Genomic DNA, 17,303 nt, shown 5'->3' with positions numbered 1-17,303 from the left:
ACCCAAGCTGGATTACGAGGTGCTAGCTTAAGTCACATTACCACTCATCTTACCGGGTACCCCTGATCAGCGGGTCAGTATGGGGACCATGCAACCCAAGCTGGATTACGAGGTGCTAGCTTAAGTCGCATTACAGCTCATCCTACCGGGTACCCCTGATCAGCGGATCAGTACTGGGACCATGCAACCCAAACTGGATTATGAGGTGCTAGCTTAAGTCACATTACTGCTTATCCTACCGGGTACCCATTCACTATGAATGGCGAACAGAGGCACATTTTGACCAAAGTCACCTGCCCAAGTAGACACAACACGTAACTTGTTTTAATGGAACAGGACTAATGGCTCATATATTCTAAGGGTTTCAATACCAATTGTAGCATGGTACAATCACCTACACCTATTCTCTATGACTAATGTGCCCAATTTGCAATATGCTCTGTTCACACATGCCACCTCTGATTTTGAGTATAATATTCAGTGGGATAAATATTTGATCTGCATGAAGGTGCATGTTCAGGATAAGCCACACACAAACAGATGTTCACCTAATTATGTCAAGTGACGGATACCCAAGAACAAGTACAGTTGAACACTTACGAGTCGAAGTTGAAGTTATCTGAGGGTTCCACACAGCTGGAACATGTCGACAATAAATAATATGCAGGGAACATGCGTTTCTCTGAGACAACCATAACATGTCACAACAGTGTTTGACTGCACATACCATGCACCGACCAGAGGGACCAAGACCTGATTCGGACTCCTTCATGGAATCCAATCAAAACAGAACTAGATGCAACCCAGTAAATAATAGATTTATTCCCACAGTAATATGTGTATACCATGTCTGAAAACAATAGTAGAACCTCACTGATATGTTGGACCATCTGAAGTAACAGGTGCCCACCTGGATGAATGTGGAATACTGTCACTCCAAACAAGCATTCTTTCTTACGAAAAACTGGGATGTAATCATGTATTTGATTCATGACTTGAGGTACTAATTCAGACATGAAATTATTTGTTGAATCCATTAAGTTTCATCTGATGTGGAACACTTAAATAGTTGCTCCTATTATGTTATTTATTATGGTTTGGTTATTGTTAAACGCCACACTCAGCAATATTCCAGCTATACATTGGCAGTCTGTAAATAAGTTAGGTCTTTAAGTGGCATTTAGAAGTGATACACATAAAAAAGAGTTTGACGGATGTCAACTTCTTTATTTTGAGGAACATAACTTTTTTCACAGTATATCATTACTCCATCAGGTGGTCATCATTCATAAAACTCTCTTTCTTATGTAAATAGGTTATTCATTATGACATAAGGATATTCAAACAGACTTTTCAATGTGGAGTAGTTGCATCATGTCCCATAACGAATTAAGACTCATCACATCAATAAACTTTGCATTGCAAATATACAAGCATATATATAGAAGATGGCAAGTAGCTTTAAAGCCTCAATGTACAGTGCATACAATTATGAATTTGGTCATTTAAAATAATTATAGTGAGGTGTAAATGAACATGAATAAACCATTTCCACTGCAAATCTGAAGTTGATTAAAGCCACTCTCAGCAATATCTCCGCTATTTGATGGCACCAGCACACTAAATCAAGTCTGGACATGTCATAACAACCACAGCTGGTACCTTACCCACAATCCCGACCCACTGGGTTGTCACACTACATTCTCAATGTACTGACAGACCATAAACAAGTATAACTGGAAAGTACACAATAATTTAGCAACAAATTAAAACCATAAAAAGAGTTAATGACCATGCAATACTACTATAGTTAATTGTCATGGCATGAGAGATTAACTACAGAAAAGAAACAAGTGACCCTAACTCTTTTTTGAGTATTATAGAATAGCATTACCAACTCCATATTCCTCTCAAAATACCAGCCAACTTGTATGCCTATTCTGGCACAACAAGGTAACAGACATGACTTGTTCTGCTAATGTCAAACACAACACAAATAACACAGGTGACAGATTGATGACCTTGGATTTCAGTAGACAAGGTGAGTATGATGTTGATGAATTGAGATCACTGTGAATCCTGTTTACTTTTTTTCAGTTCCATTCCGTACTGCAGTGGCATTTTGGAGATCTGGTATTGGTGACTTGAGCCTCACAGCCGGTAGTCGTGATCCTGAATTACATTGTAATGAAAACGACAATGAACATAGTGAACTTGCAATCCCCTAGATTACCTAGCAGAATAATAATGACTGTGGAACTATAACGTGCATAACTAATACCTGCTGTCACATTAATGTTGGATAACAACATTGGTACACAGCTATTCAGTGTGTATCCCTATGGCAACCTATCAGCATGGGTTTGATAATATTCCTGTGTGACCGCACCCTATATGTGCTAAAGTGGTTCACACCCAAGACTTGCATCACCTCAGGGCTTTTCCAACTCATTAAACTGACAAAAAGGTCATATCACTGGAACACTGTTCAAATCAGTATTAACCAAACTCACTCTCCCTCTCTCTCACCCACCCACTCACTCACTCAGCTATTTCTTTACTAATCGGTATGAGTGGCAAGCTTAGTCAGGACAAAGACTTCAAAAGAGATGTTTCATTGCTATCGCATAATGATTCCTGAAATAATTTCTGAATCAGAGATACCATACGAATATCTGGAACAACAAATTTACACTCTGCTGTTACAGAAACATGTTACAACAAAACACAAACACTGACATAGAAACACTGAAACCCCTGGTTATCACAGGGTTGAAATTAGAGTGGAAGGTCTTTCAAAAGATGTAAAAATATTCGCCTTTGGGCCCATGTGGAAACCAGGACTTAGGATTGATTTACTTGGATGAATTTTTTAATACTGAACATTTTTAGTTTCCAAACCTATGACTTCTGAGAATTATTCTGGAGAACAAACCTCAAAATGAAAGGTCATAAACAAAGCCAAAAGTTAAAATACAGCACATTCTTAGTAGCGCATGTTAAATATGACATAACTTGCAGAATTCTCTGAATAATGACGTCACCATGACAACAAGCATCCATACAAAGCTAAAGCTCCATTGCTTCTTACACACGACTCGAAAGATGTTAAAACACAGGAGTCTTTCATATTACTACAGTTACTCTGTCCTGCTATGGCGGAACACAATACATATGAGAGAATTGTGTTCTGCAACTATATTCTAGTAGTGTATGTCCAACACAAATGTACAGGACGTATATGGAAGATGAGTAACACACAACATGACATGATCACACGGAAGACTACATAGGAGGGTACAAAAGTAAGATAGGTCCTTGGGTCTGAGTCAGCTCTTTTCCTAAATGAACCTAGGGACCCCTTAACCTCAAGACCAGGACCCCTTGACCTTCACCTGAACACAGCTGCAACAATGTTTCCCACTCATACAGGTTTAATGGCTGAGGTTAAAACAGACATGGCACAACGACTTTGACAACGAGATATACTCACATGGTAACCATTATAAAATACACTGCATGATGTTAGTTTTCAGCTGAATAAAAAGAAATTTCATCTGTAACATTTTCCCTCAAATAACACTGTCCACCTCTGACACAAATCCAAACTAAAGTGGTTGGTAATGGGTTTGTCTATCATAAGCATGATTAGGAGATAAGGGGAGGTTGTTCATCCTCGATAATCTCCAGGGTATATGTTACGATAAATCTCCACTATAGTTTCGCATGAAATGCATGTGGACCCGGTTTTTTGTAAATATCTCTTCATCCAATGACCCAATCGATCTCAAACTGTGCAAGTGGTTGTTTTGTCAGACAACCTAATCACATTGTAAATCACCGATTTTATGCATTTGTATTAAAGAATCCGTCTATGTAACTGTCAACAAAATATACAGCAGAATACTAACTGCGTGCAGAGGGAGGGAGCCAATGACCTGTAACAGCGGCAGTGTTGGGTCATAAAGGTAAATGCACCCTGGATGCATCTATGGCTCGGCCCGATAATGTTATTACCTCCCTTTGCTGGCTCCGCATTCTCACAGTAGCCAATCAGCTAAGCCGCCATTACAACCAAGCTTGCCAGTGTAACAAAGATGGCGGTCGTAGCCACGAAGGTTTGTTGGCAGTGCGACTCAGATTTAGGGGGAAATCATACAGACAAATTGACAGGTCTGAAACCTTAAAAAAGTATAGGCCAGAACTCTTTCTACCTCTTTCAGAGTACCTCTGAAACAATTATGTTGCCAAGTTTAATCGGTTAGATAAAAGAAGTGAAAGTGAGTTGTGATTGGTACGCTCAACTTCACAGCTTAGACACCTGATTAGATAAAAAGCCAACCAAGGGAGGTAATAAAATCATGGGGCCGTAGATGGAGATTTAGTTTAGTGGAGATTTATCAGAACGTATACCCTGGACATTATCGAGGATGGAGGTTGTTTGGAAACAACAAAATTCCAAAATAGAATTGCCTCTGGTTGGACATAAACAAACTTAGACTGCCTCAAGTTTTACAATAACAAATACAATACTGGAGAGACATTAAACTCCTCCTTACAGACCAGTTATTGTTAATGTAATATTTCAAATATTTTTTCTTACACATAGCCATGCAAGAGGAGAGGTACAACTTGATATAAGAATCTGAATTCTGCTAACATGCTAAGGCTATCACATCTCACCTTTTATATTATTTTTTAGCTGGAACTCCTTGATCCCTCGCACTAGCAGCCCTTCCTTTAGCTGTTCAAGCTCTTCTCGTAACTTGGCTACTTCCTGCAAAACAGAACCTCACACTTTGTTCAACAAAGACTTTCAGCTCTGCCAAAGATGGCAGCAATTGTCAGTCATGTCACAGAGGTCAGCTTTCTTCCAGTTGTATCACAACATTCACAGAGGCCAACTTTCAGCATGTTGAGGGGCGGTGGGGTAGTCTAGTGGTTAAAGCGTTGGCTCGTCACACCGAAGACCCGGGTTTGAATCCCCACATGGGTACAATGAGTGAAGCCCATTTCTGGTGTCCCCCGCCGTTATATTGCTGGAATATTGCTAAAAGCGGCGTAAAACCAAACTCAGTCAGTCAGTCAGTCAGTCAGCATGTTGATCATCATCATCATCATCAAATTGGGGCAGTGGGGTAGCCTAGTGGTTAAAGTGTTCGCTTGTCACGCCGAAGACCCGGGTTTGATTCCCCACATGGGTACAATGTGTGAAGCCCATTTCTGGTGTCCCCCGCCGTTATATTGCTGGAATATTGCTAAAAGCGGCGTAAAACCAAACTCAGTCAGTCAGTCAGTCAGTCAGCATGTTGATCATCATCATCATCATCAAATTGGGGCAGTGGGGTAGCCTAGTGGTTAAAGTGTTCGCTTGTCACGTCGAAGACCCGGGTTTGATTCCCCACTTGGGTACAATGTGTGAAGCCCATTTCTGGTGTCCCCCGCTGTGAGTTTGCTGGAATATTGCTAAAAGCAGCATAAAACTATTCATCAAATCACTCATCATCAAATTAGACACATTTACCTCGGTACATTTTTGCATAGATGAGAACTCTCCTTTTGGCTCCTCAGTAGGCCTGAAAGGTTCTTCCTTTTTAATCTCTGCTGTTTCAGAAAGTATTTTCTGGTTTTCTTTTGACAGATAATATCCAGCATCTTCAAATATTTTTCTTAACTTTTTCTTGTAGCCCTGGAACAGAAGCACATCATACTGTTGGATAATCTGACACCAAAATGTTTTACTTGAGAAATACTCATAACAACAACACATCTGCAACAGTCACACAGGGCAGTGATCAAACGTGTGCAGTGCTTACATCTCCCACAACTAATTTCTTCTAGTGTCCATGTTTCTGTGTGACACTGCTTTGAGCAGCATTTCAATTACATTGCGTGTGTCAGCTTGATGTCAGCGGAAAATTAAAAGTATTGAAGATCTTAGAAACAGATCGCTTTGATAAATCCCACAAGCATGGTATTGACTGACAAACCAAGAAACCTAATGAGGCTAACCTAAGTTTCAGCCATGCCAAGGGACAGAACTCTGCACAGTGAGTTATTCCTGCACCCACATGTATACCATTCATGTTTGAATGTCTTACCTGTTGAGTAATTTCCTCCCTGACAAGCTCCCCCTCAACCCTGTCCCACTCAGCCCTCAGTTCCCGTGCTAGGGTGGGGTACACCAGCATGGAGTGGTTGTGGCAGACAAGGGGGGTCAAGAAGTCCATGTGGTACTGACAAGTGTGTGGCTCCGACACAGTCGTTAACTGGCTGTGATTGCTACACTTGAAAAACACCTGACAACAAGCAGGGGAAGACATCTTAGTAATAACTATAACTTACAATAAACCCTACATTCTTAACACTGGTTTAACACTGGTTTAACACTGTAAGGCAATCATGGCAACATGAATGAAGCATCTTCCGTGACAATACAGTTAACATTATGTGAAATATATGACAGTCAACTGTCCTGAAGAAAAACAATGCAAATTGTCACAATAGCCATGACTTAGGACAGAAAAGCAGGGCTTGAAACAGTCCTTGGTTACCATGACCAAAACGTCAAATGTATATTTCTGCAAATTCTTCACCACATATGCCAAAGTATACCATGCTGTACATCAAAGTTCCTAATCATACATAACAGACTGAGTAACCATGGCACAGAATGTTGTACAGGAGGGGAAAACCATTGTGTTTAAACAGCTACAAATTACAACCTAATTATGTTTAAAATGAATATCACGTTTATCTCATCATGGTGGTACCATATTTTGCTGTAGAACTCATAATCTACAAAATATTTATATGACAATCCAACTTTAATATAGTTGTAAAACTTATTTCAACTTAACGTTCCAAACACCAGTACGTAGTTTATACTATATGACTTTAGGGTTTGCCCCAATAATCATGGTAATAACTTATAGAGTTCCATATTAAACATTCTCCAACAGTTCATTATACAAATTCTCTTAAAGGTCACATGCAACCAAAAAATCAAACATAATTAAAACACAATTATCACTTATTCATGACATATAGTATACATTGCTGGTCATGAAAATACATATAAACAAAATAATAAGCGTACAATCGCAAATCAAAAGTGCAATATTTTGTACTTCAGTTTACTTCCCAAGAAACGAAGCAGCCGGGATACCGAACCCAGTCAGAGTGGGTGGGTGTCACTGGTGTAACGGCTGGTTCATTTGCAGATGCCCTCACGGCACATTGTGTGTGTATATATATAGAGATGTTGGGTTTTGTAAATACATGCTCATTTTTTTTGTATAACATTTTGCAATCAACAGACATCATAACATGTCATGTGTTCAAGTATCACACCTGCCTGTCTGTGTAATTACATAATGTGACAGAGACCGAACTCGGGCCATAAATCAATGCATTTTGTTTATGGTGTATAGCCTGATTGGTGTTAAGTTTAAATTGCATGTGGTCAGTGATCGCAGTTGTGTATTGAATATTGTCATTAGCAGACAGGCAGGCAGACACACAGGTGCCATTAAAACAAGACATTGAGTTTTGTCTGTGACAACGACATATCTATATCACAGTTAGAAATTCTGTCAACGCTAAATAATGACATTGTTTTAAGTATCAAACTGAGAAAGTGACTCGGTAAGAAGAACGTGTGGTGAAATAGACAAATGAAATTATATAAACAGTTTATTTACTGTCATAACATATAAAAAAGCTCGCGCCTGTGAGATATCAACAAAACATTAGGAAAATAGCTCACACCAAAGCCTTCACCGAGTATTCACCGGACAGCCCGCTTCCAAGTTGCGCGAACCTATTTCACTGCGCACGTGCTATGAGCACAGCCCAGCTGTTGAAACCAGTTTTCCCCCGAAAAGTCGGGGGAAAATTAGTGAATCGTTGTATCAGAATCTGCAAAGTTGTGTTTTACGTTGCATGTGACCTTTAAACAAATTGAAAGGAATCCTGTACATTTATCGTCAGCTGTTACAATGTTCTGTAAGTCTGTGAACTAGAAACTCTGAAGAAATCTTTGATTTGTAGACAACAGGTACTTCTTCATTTAGCTGTAACTGTGTGCTGCCCACAAGGCAGGATTTACTTTCTCATGTAAAATCTAGCAAGATGCCACAGGTCTGAAGACTATTGTTATACAATACGTTATATTTGGGATTACACTTTCTTAGTACAGATTCTTGTACTTTTGTTGGGTTGAGTCCCATCCGGGCTTGAACCCACACCCTCAGAGTCAGGCACTTAATCACCAGCACACAAAGTCAGCCACCTAACCCGCGCAACCACCTCTACTTCCACAAAATGAAAGTCAGATAACTGGTAGTCTAGACTGCGGACTTTGTGTACCCTTCTGATAAGCATCGTGGCAGCTCCCACGGCCGAAAGCTATGATTACACAATGCCATTTAGAAAGTGGTCAAATGTAACAAACGTTATATTTGGGATTACACTTTCTTAGTATAAAGTACAGATTCTTGTACTTTTGTTTGGGTTATGGGTTATGGGAGCCTCTTGAAACTTGAGACTGATAATATGATGGACATGCATTAAACAGTTTCATCAGTTGAGTAGCATGTGACACTAACCTTGACTGATCTGAAAATATCACCACAAGCATCACCCTCCCTCATAATCATGGCGGTGAATCTGTTGTTCTCGATATCCCACTCCTGATACACTCTGTCAAAAAAACATACATCATGACACTTGACAGACATGCATAGCTGTAATGTCTTTAACAAGGTCTTTCTTCATAAGTCTTGTTCAGAATTCAAACTCTTTTCCCTTCACTGAACTCAGTAAAATCTCTATTTACATGTGTATTGAAATAAATAACACTGCTAACTTCTACAATTTAAAGCAGATAGTTGTTTAAATGGCAGATAGTTGTTTAAATGGCTAACTTGCAGCTAACTTCCATTATGTGATATAGCACATGACTGACTGACTGACTGAGTTTGGTTTTACGCCGCTTTTAGCAATATTCCAGCAACATCACGGCGGGGGACACCAGAAATGGGCTTAACACATTGTGCCCATGTGGGGATTCGAACCCGGGTCTTCGGCGTGACGAGTCAACGCTTTAACCATTAGGCTACCCCACCGCCCCATATAGCACATGAAACAATGATACAATATCTTTCATATTTTATTAGGGTATCTTCATAATTTATGGCTAGGGGGGTGATGATGTTTTTAGGGGGTGGTCACCCATTTTGTTCTGGAGAAATAGGGTGTTCATCAAATTTGTACACATTTTGGGGGGAAGAAAATCAATTTTGCACATATAAATATTAAAATTTTTTGCTTAACATAAATAGGAAAGGGTGGGGTGGCCATTGATTTTGTACATGAAATTGGGGGTGGGTGTGTTTACTTTTGTACACATTGGGGGTGGGGGTTTTGGGGGACATTCCCTTTGTATATGCTTTTCCATACAAATCATCATCACCACCACCACCCCACCCACCCCAACCCTAGCCATAAATTATGAACAGTCCCTTTAGGATAAACAATTTTGTAACTATCTGCAATCTTGATGTAAACCTGATGCAAATTTGATCTACAAGTATAGTGATGTTTAAGCTGACAAGTCATTTTCATAAGCGTATACTATTTACTGATCCTCAACATCACCATGTAAATTTGTTACTTATCTTGAACACAGCCATCATGTAATTACTTCAAACAAGACACACATTTACCATGTTTACCTGGTAGTGGTACATATTCTCAATGCTCTGAATACTGAATACCATATTTGTCATAATAGGCACCCAAGTTCTTTAGAAAATTGATAACGGGGGCACTTAGTACACCATAGAAGCAGTCATTAATTCAAACATTGATGAAATGAAACATTTTAGATAAATCTAACGTCAGTTATACCCCTTCTGCACTGATGTCCGCTGTAAAACAATCTGAATAACGAAGAAAATATAGACTGCCATGTAATGTTTTGGTTCTTGGAGGGGTACTTGTCAATTACTTACTGATTGGTCTAGAAATTGGTCAGGGGGCGACTTTAGCAACTGGGTGTTTAATATGGCTAATATGGTATCATGAATACAATGTGCAACTTTTCACATGCCAGTTCTGTACACTGGTATAAGCTCTACAACACAGCTCACCCCAGCACTCCACTGTATGGATTCCATCTCAAACTTTGCTCATGCTGGGTCACGTTGGAGAAGGGACAGAACTCATATTTATAGCTGGAAGCAAACAGGCACAAGGAAATGTACATAACAGCACCTGTGAGACCTTCACACTACAAGTACCATGATTAGTGGGTGGCATTGTCTGAGTGTTAGGTGATTCAACATAGATATGAAACAGTCCTACAAACACCATATGACTTTAATCAGTTAATCACAGACATAAGACTCAGCTGACATACTGGGGAAGTGTTTGAAATAAGTACACTCTGGAGCCAAAATGTTTAAATAAATACAAATCATTATGATCTTGCTTAAGTGGCAAACTTCTTAACTTGGAATTATACTAAATTACCACTTAAAATTCTAAATATGTAACTGGGCATTGTAGTACATTTGGTTACTTACCAGTCGATTACGGTAACATGCATTTTATTTAATTACCATTGATCTCCCTTTGATATATATACCACAAAATATAATTGATGAACATAGAACATAAATAACAAACAAATTAGGCACTGATCATGCTAACTCTTTAACTGATGACAACTATTACTGGCTGGCTGTGTTGTCATCTTGGTTGGTTCAGGTGAGTCATGTTCCAGCTCACTTATCACGAAGAGAAAATCAGGGACTGGGATTTGCAATGTGATCTGTAATACATGAAAGGAGGTGGCCCCGAAGATGGGCCTACAGTGACAACAATACGGTAATGATGTGAGACTGATCTGCTGTCCATGGGCCTACAGCCACAACAATAGGGTAATGATGTGAGACTGACCTGCTGTCCAGGGGCCTACAGTGACAACATTACGGTAATGATGTGAGACTGATCTGCTGTCCAGGGGCCTACAGTGACAACACTACGGTAATGATGGGAGACTGATCTGCTGTCCATGGGCCTACAGCCACAACAATAGGGTAATGATGTGAGACTGACCTGCTGTCCAGGGGCCTACAGTGACAACACTACGGTAATGATGTGAGACAGACCTGCTGTCCAGGGGCCTACAGTGACAACACTACGGTAATGATGTCAGACTGACCTGCTGTCCAGGGGCCTACAGTGACACTACGGTAACACTACGAGTAATGATGTGAGACTGACCTGCTGTCCAGGGGCCTACAGTGACAACACTACGGTAATGATGTGAGACAGACCTGCTGTCCAGGGGCCTACAGTGACAACACTACGGTAATGATGTGAGACTGACCTGCTGTCCAGGGGCCTACAGTGACAACACTACGGTAATGATGTGAGACAGACCTGCTGTCCAGGGGCCTAGAGTGACAACACTACGGTAATGATGTGAGACTGACCTGCTGTCCAGGGGCCTACAGCGACAACACTACGGTAATGATGTGAGACTGACCTGCTGTCCAGGGGCCTACAGCGACAACACTACGGTAATGATGTGAGACTGACCTGCTGTCCAGGGGCCTACAGTGACAACACTACACGGGTAATGATGTGAGACAGACCTGCTGTCCAGGGGCCTACAGTGACAACACTACGGTAATGATGTGAGACTGACCTGCTGTCCAGGGGCCTACAGCGACAACACTACGGTAATGATGTGAGACTGACCTGCTGTCCAGGGGCCTACAGCGACAACACTACGGTAATGATGTGAGACGACAACACCACTGTAATGATGTGAGACTGACCTGCTGTCCAGGGGCCTACAGCGACAACACTACGGTAATGATGTGAGACTGACCTGCTGTCCAGGGGCCTACAGTGACAACACTACGGTGATGATGTGAGACTGACCTGCTGTCCAGGGGCCTACAGCGACAACACTACGGTAATGATGTGAGACTGACCTGCTGTCCAGGGGCCTAGAGTGACAACACTACGGTAATGATGTGAGACTGACCTGCTGTCCAGGGGCCTACAGCGACAACACTACGGTAATGATGTGAGACTGACCTGCTGTCCAGGGGCCTACAGCGACAACACTACGGTAATGATGTGAGACTGACCTGCTGTCCACCAGGCTGAAGCACTTCCCCACCAGTCTCTTGAGATGAGCAGGCCCGGAGAAGTTGGCTGGCCGAACTCTCATCTGCAGTTTATCTTCTGGAGACTGGTACAGGCCACCAAAACTGTTGCTTAAACTGGGAATGGAAACAGTGTTGCATTACATATCAAATAGCAAGTGTTTTTCGTGAATGCTGTAAATATTTTCATATGTGTAAATAACTATCTCTGTACATAGGTCTCTACCATTTCTGTACTATATTTCTTTCTGTATTACATGTATGTTGTTGTATATTTCTCATGATGTAAATACTCGGGGGGTGGTTACCCAAGTTGGTTAACTTGTTCCTAATCCCTTTCTTCACTGAATAAAATATGTTTAGATAAATGGAAACAGTAGATAACACAGTGATGTACTTGTCACTGACAGCTTGGGGATGGTTGTCACCGCATCACTGCATGTTCCAGAACATAGATCCCTATAATTATTTATACATCACATTTACATCATCAGTCATTTCAAATGCAGCATTTTCCATCTGGTAAAGAAGAAATAATTTAACTGGTACTCACCCATTAGCTTGATGTGCTCATCGACTATCTTCATACTGACCATATCACCATTTACATCTGATAAAGAAGGAATAATATATCCTGTAAGCTCCTGTCTTCTCCTCAAGATGCCCATCTGCAGTGGCCTCTGCACCACACAACAGTTTATTATTCGCTGCCGCAGTGTGTATACATGGTGTATAGGGTCTGTAAGTAGGTCATGGCACTTCAGCGTGTCCTTAGTACCCTCTGGCAGTGACAATGTACACTTGGTCTGGTCTAGTAAAGTCATATTTGGCTGTAACAAGCAATTTTGAACCAACAGTACTGGTTCTTGAACATATGCTTGTCACCAGAAATCTGGTACTTTGACGGTAAGCTGGGCCCCATCTCACATATCACAACCTAGCATGCACAAAGGGAGCTAGGAACCAGCTTATTATTGGAATGCTAGGACCTCTCGGGACTTACAGGCCCTATAATGCAATAAACAGTATTCCACCCTCAAAATATTCTAATCTCAACAAAGCGAAACAGTTAAGCATAAGGCATAAGCAATGATATCGCGCCAAGTCTTGAAATCAAACAAGTTACAGTTCTCCAGCAAAATATAATTGATGAACATAGAACATAAATAACAAAACAAATTAGGCACTGATCATGCTAACTCTTTAACTGATGACAACTATTACTGGCTGGCTGTGTTGTCATCTTGGTTGGTTCAGGTGAGTCATGTTCCAGCTCACTTATCACGAAGAGAAAATCAGGGACTGGGATTTGCAATGTGATCTGTAATACATGAAAGGAGGTGGCCCCGAAGATGGGCCTACAGTGACAACAATACGGTAATGATGTGAGACTGATCTGCTGTCCATGGGCCTACAGCCACAACAATAGGGTAATGATGTGAGACTGACCTGCTGTCCAGGGGCCTACAGTGACAACATTACGGTAATGATGTGAGACTGATCTGCTGTCCAGGGGCCTACAGTGACAACACTACGGTAATGATGGGAGACTGATCTGCTGTCCATGGGCCTACAGCCACAACAATAGGGTAATGATGTGAGACTGACCTGCTGTCCAGGGGCCTACAGTGACAACACTACGGTAATGATGTGAGACAGACCTGCTGTCCAGGGGCCTACAGTGACAACACTACGGTAATGATGTCAGACTGACCTGCTGTCCAGGGGCCTACGTGACAACAGTGACTACACTCACGGTAATGATGTGAGACTGACCTGCTGTCCAGGGGCCTACAGTGACAACACTCTGGTAATGATGTGAGACAGACCTGCTGTCCAGGGGCCTACAGTGACAACACTCACGGTAATGATGTGAGACTGACCTGCTGTCCAGGGGCCTACAGTGACAACACTCACGGTAATGATGTGAGACAGACCTGCTGTCCAGGGGCCTAGAGTGACAACACTCACGGTAATGATGTGAGACTGACCTGCTGTCCAGGGGCCTACAGCGACAACACTACGGTAATGATGTGAGACTGACCTGCTGTCCAGGGGCCTACAGCGACAACACTCACGGTAATGATGTGAGACTGACCTGCTGTCCAGGGGCCTGCAGTGACAACACTACGGTAATGATGTGAGACTGACCTGCTGTCCAGGGGCCTACAGTGACAACACTCACGGTAATGATGTGAGACTGACCTGCTGTCCAGGGGCCTACAGCCACAACACCTCACGGTAATGATGTGAGACTGACCTGCTGTCCAGGGGCCTACAGCGACAACACTCACGGTAATGATGTGAGACTGACCTGCTGTCCAGGGGGCCTACAGCGACCAACACTACGGCAATGATGTGAGACTGACCTGCTGTCCAGGGGCCTACAGTGACAACACTACGGTGATGATGTGAGACTGACCTGCTGTCCAGGGGCCTACAGTGACAACACTCACGGTGATGATGTGAGACTGACCTGCTGTCCAGGGGCCTAGAGTGACAACACTACGGTAATGATGTGAGACTGACCTGCTGTCCAGGGGCCTACAGCGACAACACTCTGACGGTAATGATGTGAGACTGACCTGCTGTCCAGGGGCCTACAGCGACAACACTCTGACCAATGATGTGAGACTGACCTGCTGTCCACCAGGCTGAAGCACTTCCCCACCAGTCTCTTGAGATGAGCAGGCCGGAGAAGTTGGCTGGCCTCTAACTCTCATCTGCAGTTTATCTTCTGGAGACTGGTACAGGCCACCAAAACTGTTGCTTAAACTGGGAATGGAAACAGTGTTGCATTACATATCAAATAGCAAGTGTTTTTCGTGAATGCTGTAAATATTTTCATATGTGTAAATAACTATCTCTGTACATAGGTCTCTACCATTTCTGTACTATATTTCTTTCTGTATTACATGTATGTTGTTGTATATTTCTCATGATGTAAATACTCGGGGGGTGGTTACCCAAGTTGGTTAACTTGTTCCTAATCCCTTTCTTCACTGAATAAAATATGTTTAGATAAATGGAAACAGTAGATAACACAGTGATGTACTTGTCACTGACAGCTTGGGGATGGTTGTCACTGCATGTTCCAGAACATAGATCCCTATAATTATTTATACATCACATTTACATCATCAGTCATTTCAAATGCAGCATTTTCACGTATTTCTGGTACTCACCCATAGCTTGATGGCTCATCGACTATCTTCATACTGACCATATCACCATTTACATCTGATAAAGAAGGAATAATACTGTAATACTAGTACTGTAAAACATAAACATCTGGTCAAGGGAGGTAACTCTGGAGCACTTTCTCAAAAGGCATACCGCTAAAATACTACTGCCATTGAACACACATAATGCGAAACGCGACCCACAACCAACGCCCAAAACTTTAAACATTGTGACTCATAATAACTATCACCTAACCAATGTTACAAACTACAAAAAACACTCTCATAACACAGTGTCTGACTACATAATCATTCCTAAATTGCAAAATATGTACATTGGCAGGAAGAAAGTGAGTGGAAGTGGTATTTCAAATTTATATTTCAACTCATAATACATATTTGTCATGTAACAGATAAATCAGTATCTGCTGAGGTCATAAGATGCAAATATGGAAGGTCAGGTAGGTACTATTTTCAGTGCTTATAAACAAACATGGCATTACCTTTGTCAGTTGGCGATCATGTTAAAATCAACCATGAAGAATTACATGAGCCCAAATGTAACTTGGCAAGGGCAGAAACTGGACTTTAATTGTCATTTCACTTCTTGGCCCCAGGATGATGGGACAACTGCCATCACTCTCAATATGATAGTTTGATAATGAAAATCGGTGCAACTTTCTCAACATTGGAAATATACATTGCAAGGACAAGTTAACCTGGAGCAAGCTTGTGGGATAAGTTTCTATATCTGTGCTTCAAGACCTTTGCAACTTGGTGCCTTTTCCCCCAATTTAAAACAGATGGAATTATTGTGTCTCTCTCAGAGACTGCATTTTGTAATGTTATGACAGGCCACAAAACTCTAAAAGAACCTGACATCTCATTGACTAGAGTAGCCTCCCTTTGATAACAAAACCTCACTCAGGAGCAATGAATGGCTGCAAACGGCAAGAAGGCATCGGTTAGTTTGACTATAGTACAGTTCAGCCAGCTAAACAGTTAGCTGGCTGAACTAAGGGGCCGTTCATAATTTATGGCTAGGGGTGGGTGATGATGATGCGTGCTTGCGTGCGTGCTGTGCGTGCGTGAGTGCGTTTTGGTCACCATTTTGTTCTGGGGAGCTATGTTGTTCTGGTAAGCAATTTTGTACACACTTTCAAGCGGGGGTTAGCAATTTTGTACATAAAAACGTCTAAAATCATCCTTAGAAATTATGGGAAGGGAGGGGAGATTGACTTTGTACATGACAAAGGGGGGGTGTCACTTATTTTGTACATAAATTTTAGGGGGGGGGGTTACATTGTACATGCTTCTCCATAAAAATCATCATCACACGACCCCACCACCACCACCCAGCCATAAATTATGAACGGTCCCTAACTATAGTCATGCCACGCATTAATGCATGTATTCAAGGAAAATTTGCAATGTTCAGTTATCGTTTGTGAGATATGGGATTGGTAGCAAGTTTCTCGACAAAAGAATTTGAAAAAGACCTTTCATGATATAAACATGTTTTCAAGTATGTGTGCTTGGGAAACGCTCGGTAACTACAAAGTGACGTTTATATTTCAGACCAAATAACAGCGTTTTCTCAAAGGTTAGCATCCTACACATTCTTTAGTCGCACACAACTTTATTACACTAGTTAGTAATCGATACGTAACGAGGGCGAAGAGACGGAGTTTTGCTAGTATTTAATTGATGAACATCATAAATACCTTTTCCTATGAAGAAAAGTATAAGCAGTAACGTCACAACTAATGTAGGCCTCATTGCTTCGACAATGTTTGTCATGTGGCCAGTCTCTAAACTCTTGACTTGGTTCATAGTAGTAAGGAACATTATTCTTCATGTTGTGATTCCTATCACCCCTGTAAGGAGAAAGCAAAATTCATCGTTTGTTTTCATCTCGGTTCGACGATATTTT

General features: G+C 41.5%; 1 protein-coding gene across 2 annotated transcripts; it reads right to left on the bottom strand.

The window, feature by feature from the left end:
• Positions 1-802: 802 nt before the first annotated feature.
• LOC124276260 (N-acetylglucosamine-1-phosphotransferase subunit gamma-like) lies at positions 803-17,259 on the bottom strand. Of its 2 annotated transcripts, XM_046711926.1 has the most exons (9): positions 17,095-17,259; positions 15,374-15,428; positions 12,171-12,305; positions 10,155-10,238; positions 8,610-8,703; positions 6,102-6,299; positions 5,525-5,689; positions 4,684-4,777; positions 803-2,172 (listed from the first exon to the last, which is right to left on the bottom strand). In XM_046711926.1, exons 1-9 carry the CDS (start codon positions 17,216-17,218, stop codon positions 2,084-2,086), a joined length of 1,038 nt encoding a protein of 345 aa, XP_046567882.1. In that variant the 5' UTR covers positions 17,219-17,259; the 3' UTR covers positions 803-2,083. The 2 variants fall into 2 exon arrangements, with proteins under 2 accessions (XP_046567882.1, XP_046567883.1); XM_046711927.1 differs by lacking the exons at positions 15,374-15,428; positions 17,095-17,259 and adding an exon at positions 12,742-12,759.
• Positions 17,260-17,303: the final 44 nt, after the last annotated feature.

The sequence above is a fragment of the Haliotis rubra genome, unplaced genomic scaffold (genome assembly GCF_003918875.1).
Source record: "Haliotis rubra isolate DU_JTF1 unplaced genomic scaffold, ASM391887v1 Scf105, whole genome shotgun sequence".
Lineage (NCBI taxonomy): Eukaryota > Metazoa > Mollusca > Gastropoda > Lepetellida > Haliotidae > Haliotis > Haliotis rubra.
The sequence above is the reverse complement of the archived record's forward strand: the minus strand, read 5'-3'. Positions and strand labels throughout refer to the sequence as shown.

Excerpts from the sequence above, each read along its gene's own strand:
- LOC124276260 (XM_046711926.1), bottom strand. The coding sequence starts at position 17,218 with ATGTTCCTTACTACTATGAACCAAGTCAAGAGTTTAGAGACTGGCCAC. Across the intron at positions 12,306-15,373 it reads GATGAGCCATCAAGCTATGG|TTTAAGCAACAGTTTTGGTG; the intron begins GTGAGTACCAGA and ends TTCCATTCCCAG. Across the intron at positions 2,173-4,683 it reads GCTAAAAAATAATATAAAAG|GATCACGACTACCGGCTGTG; the intron begins GTGAGATGTGAT and ends AATGTAATTCAG.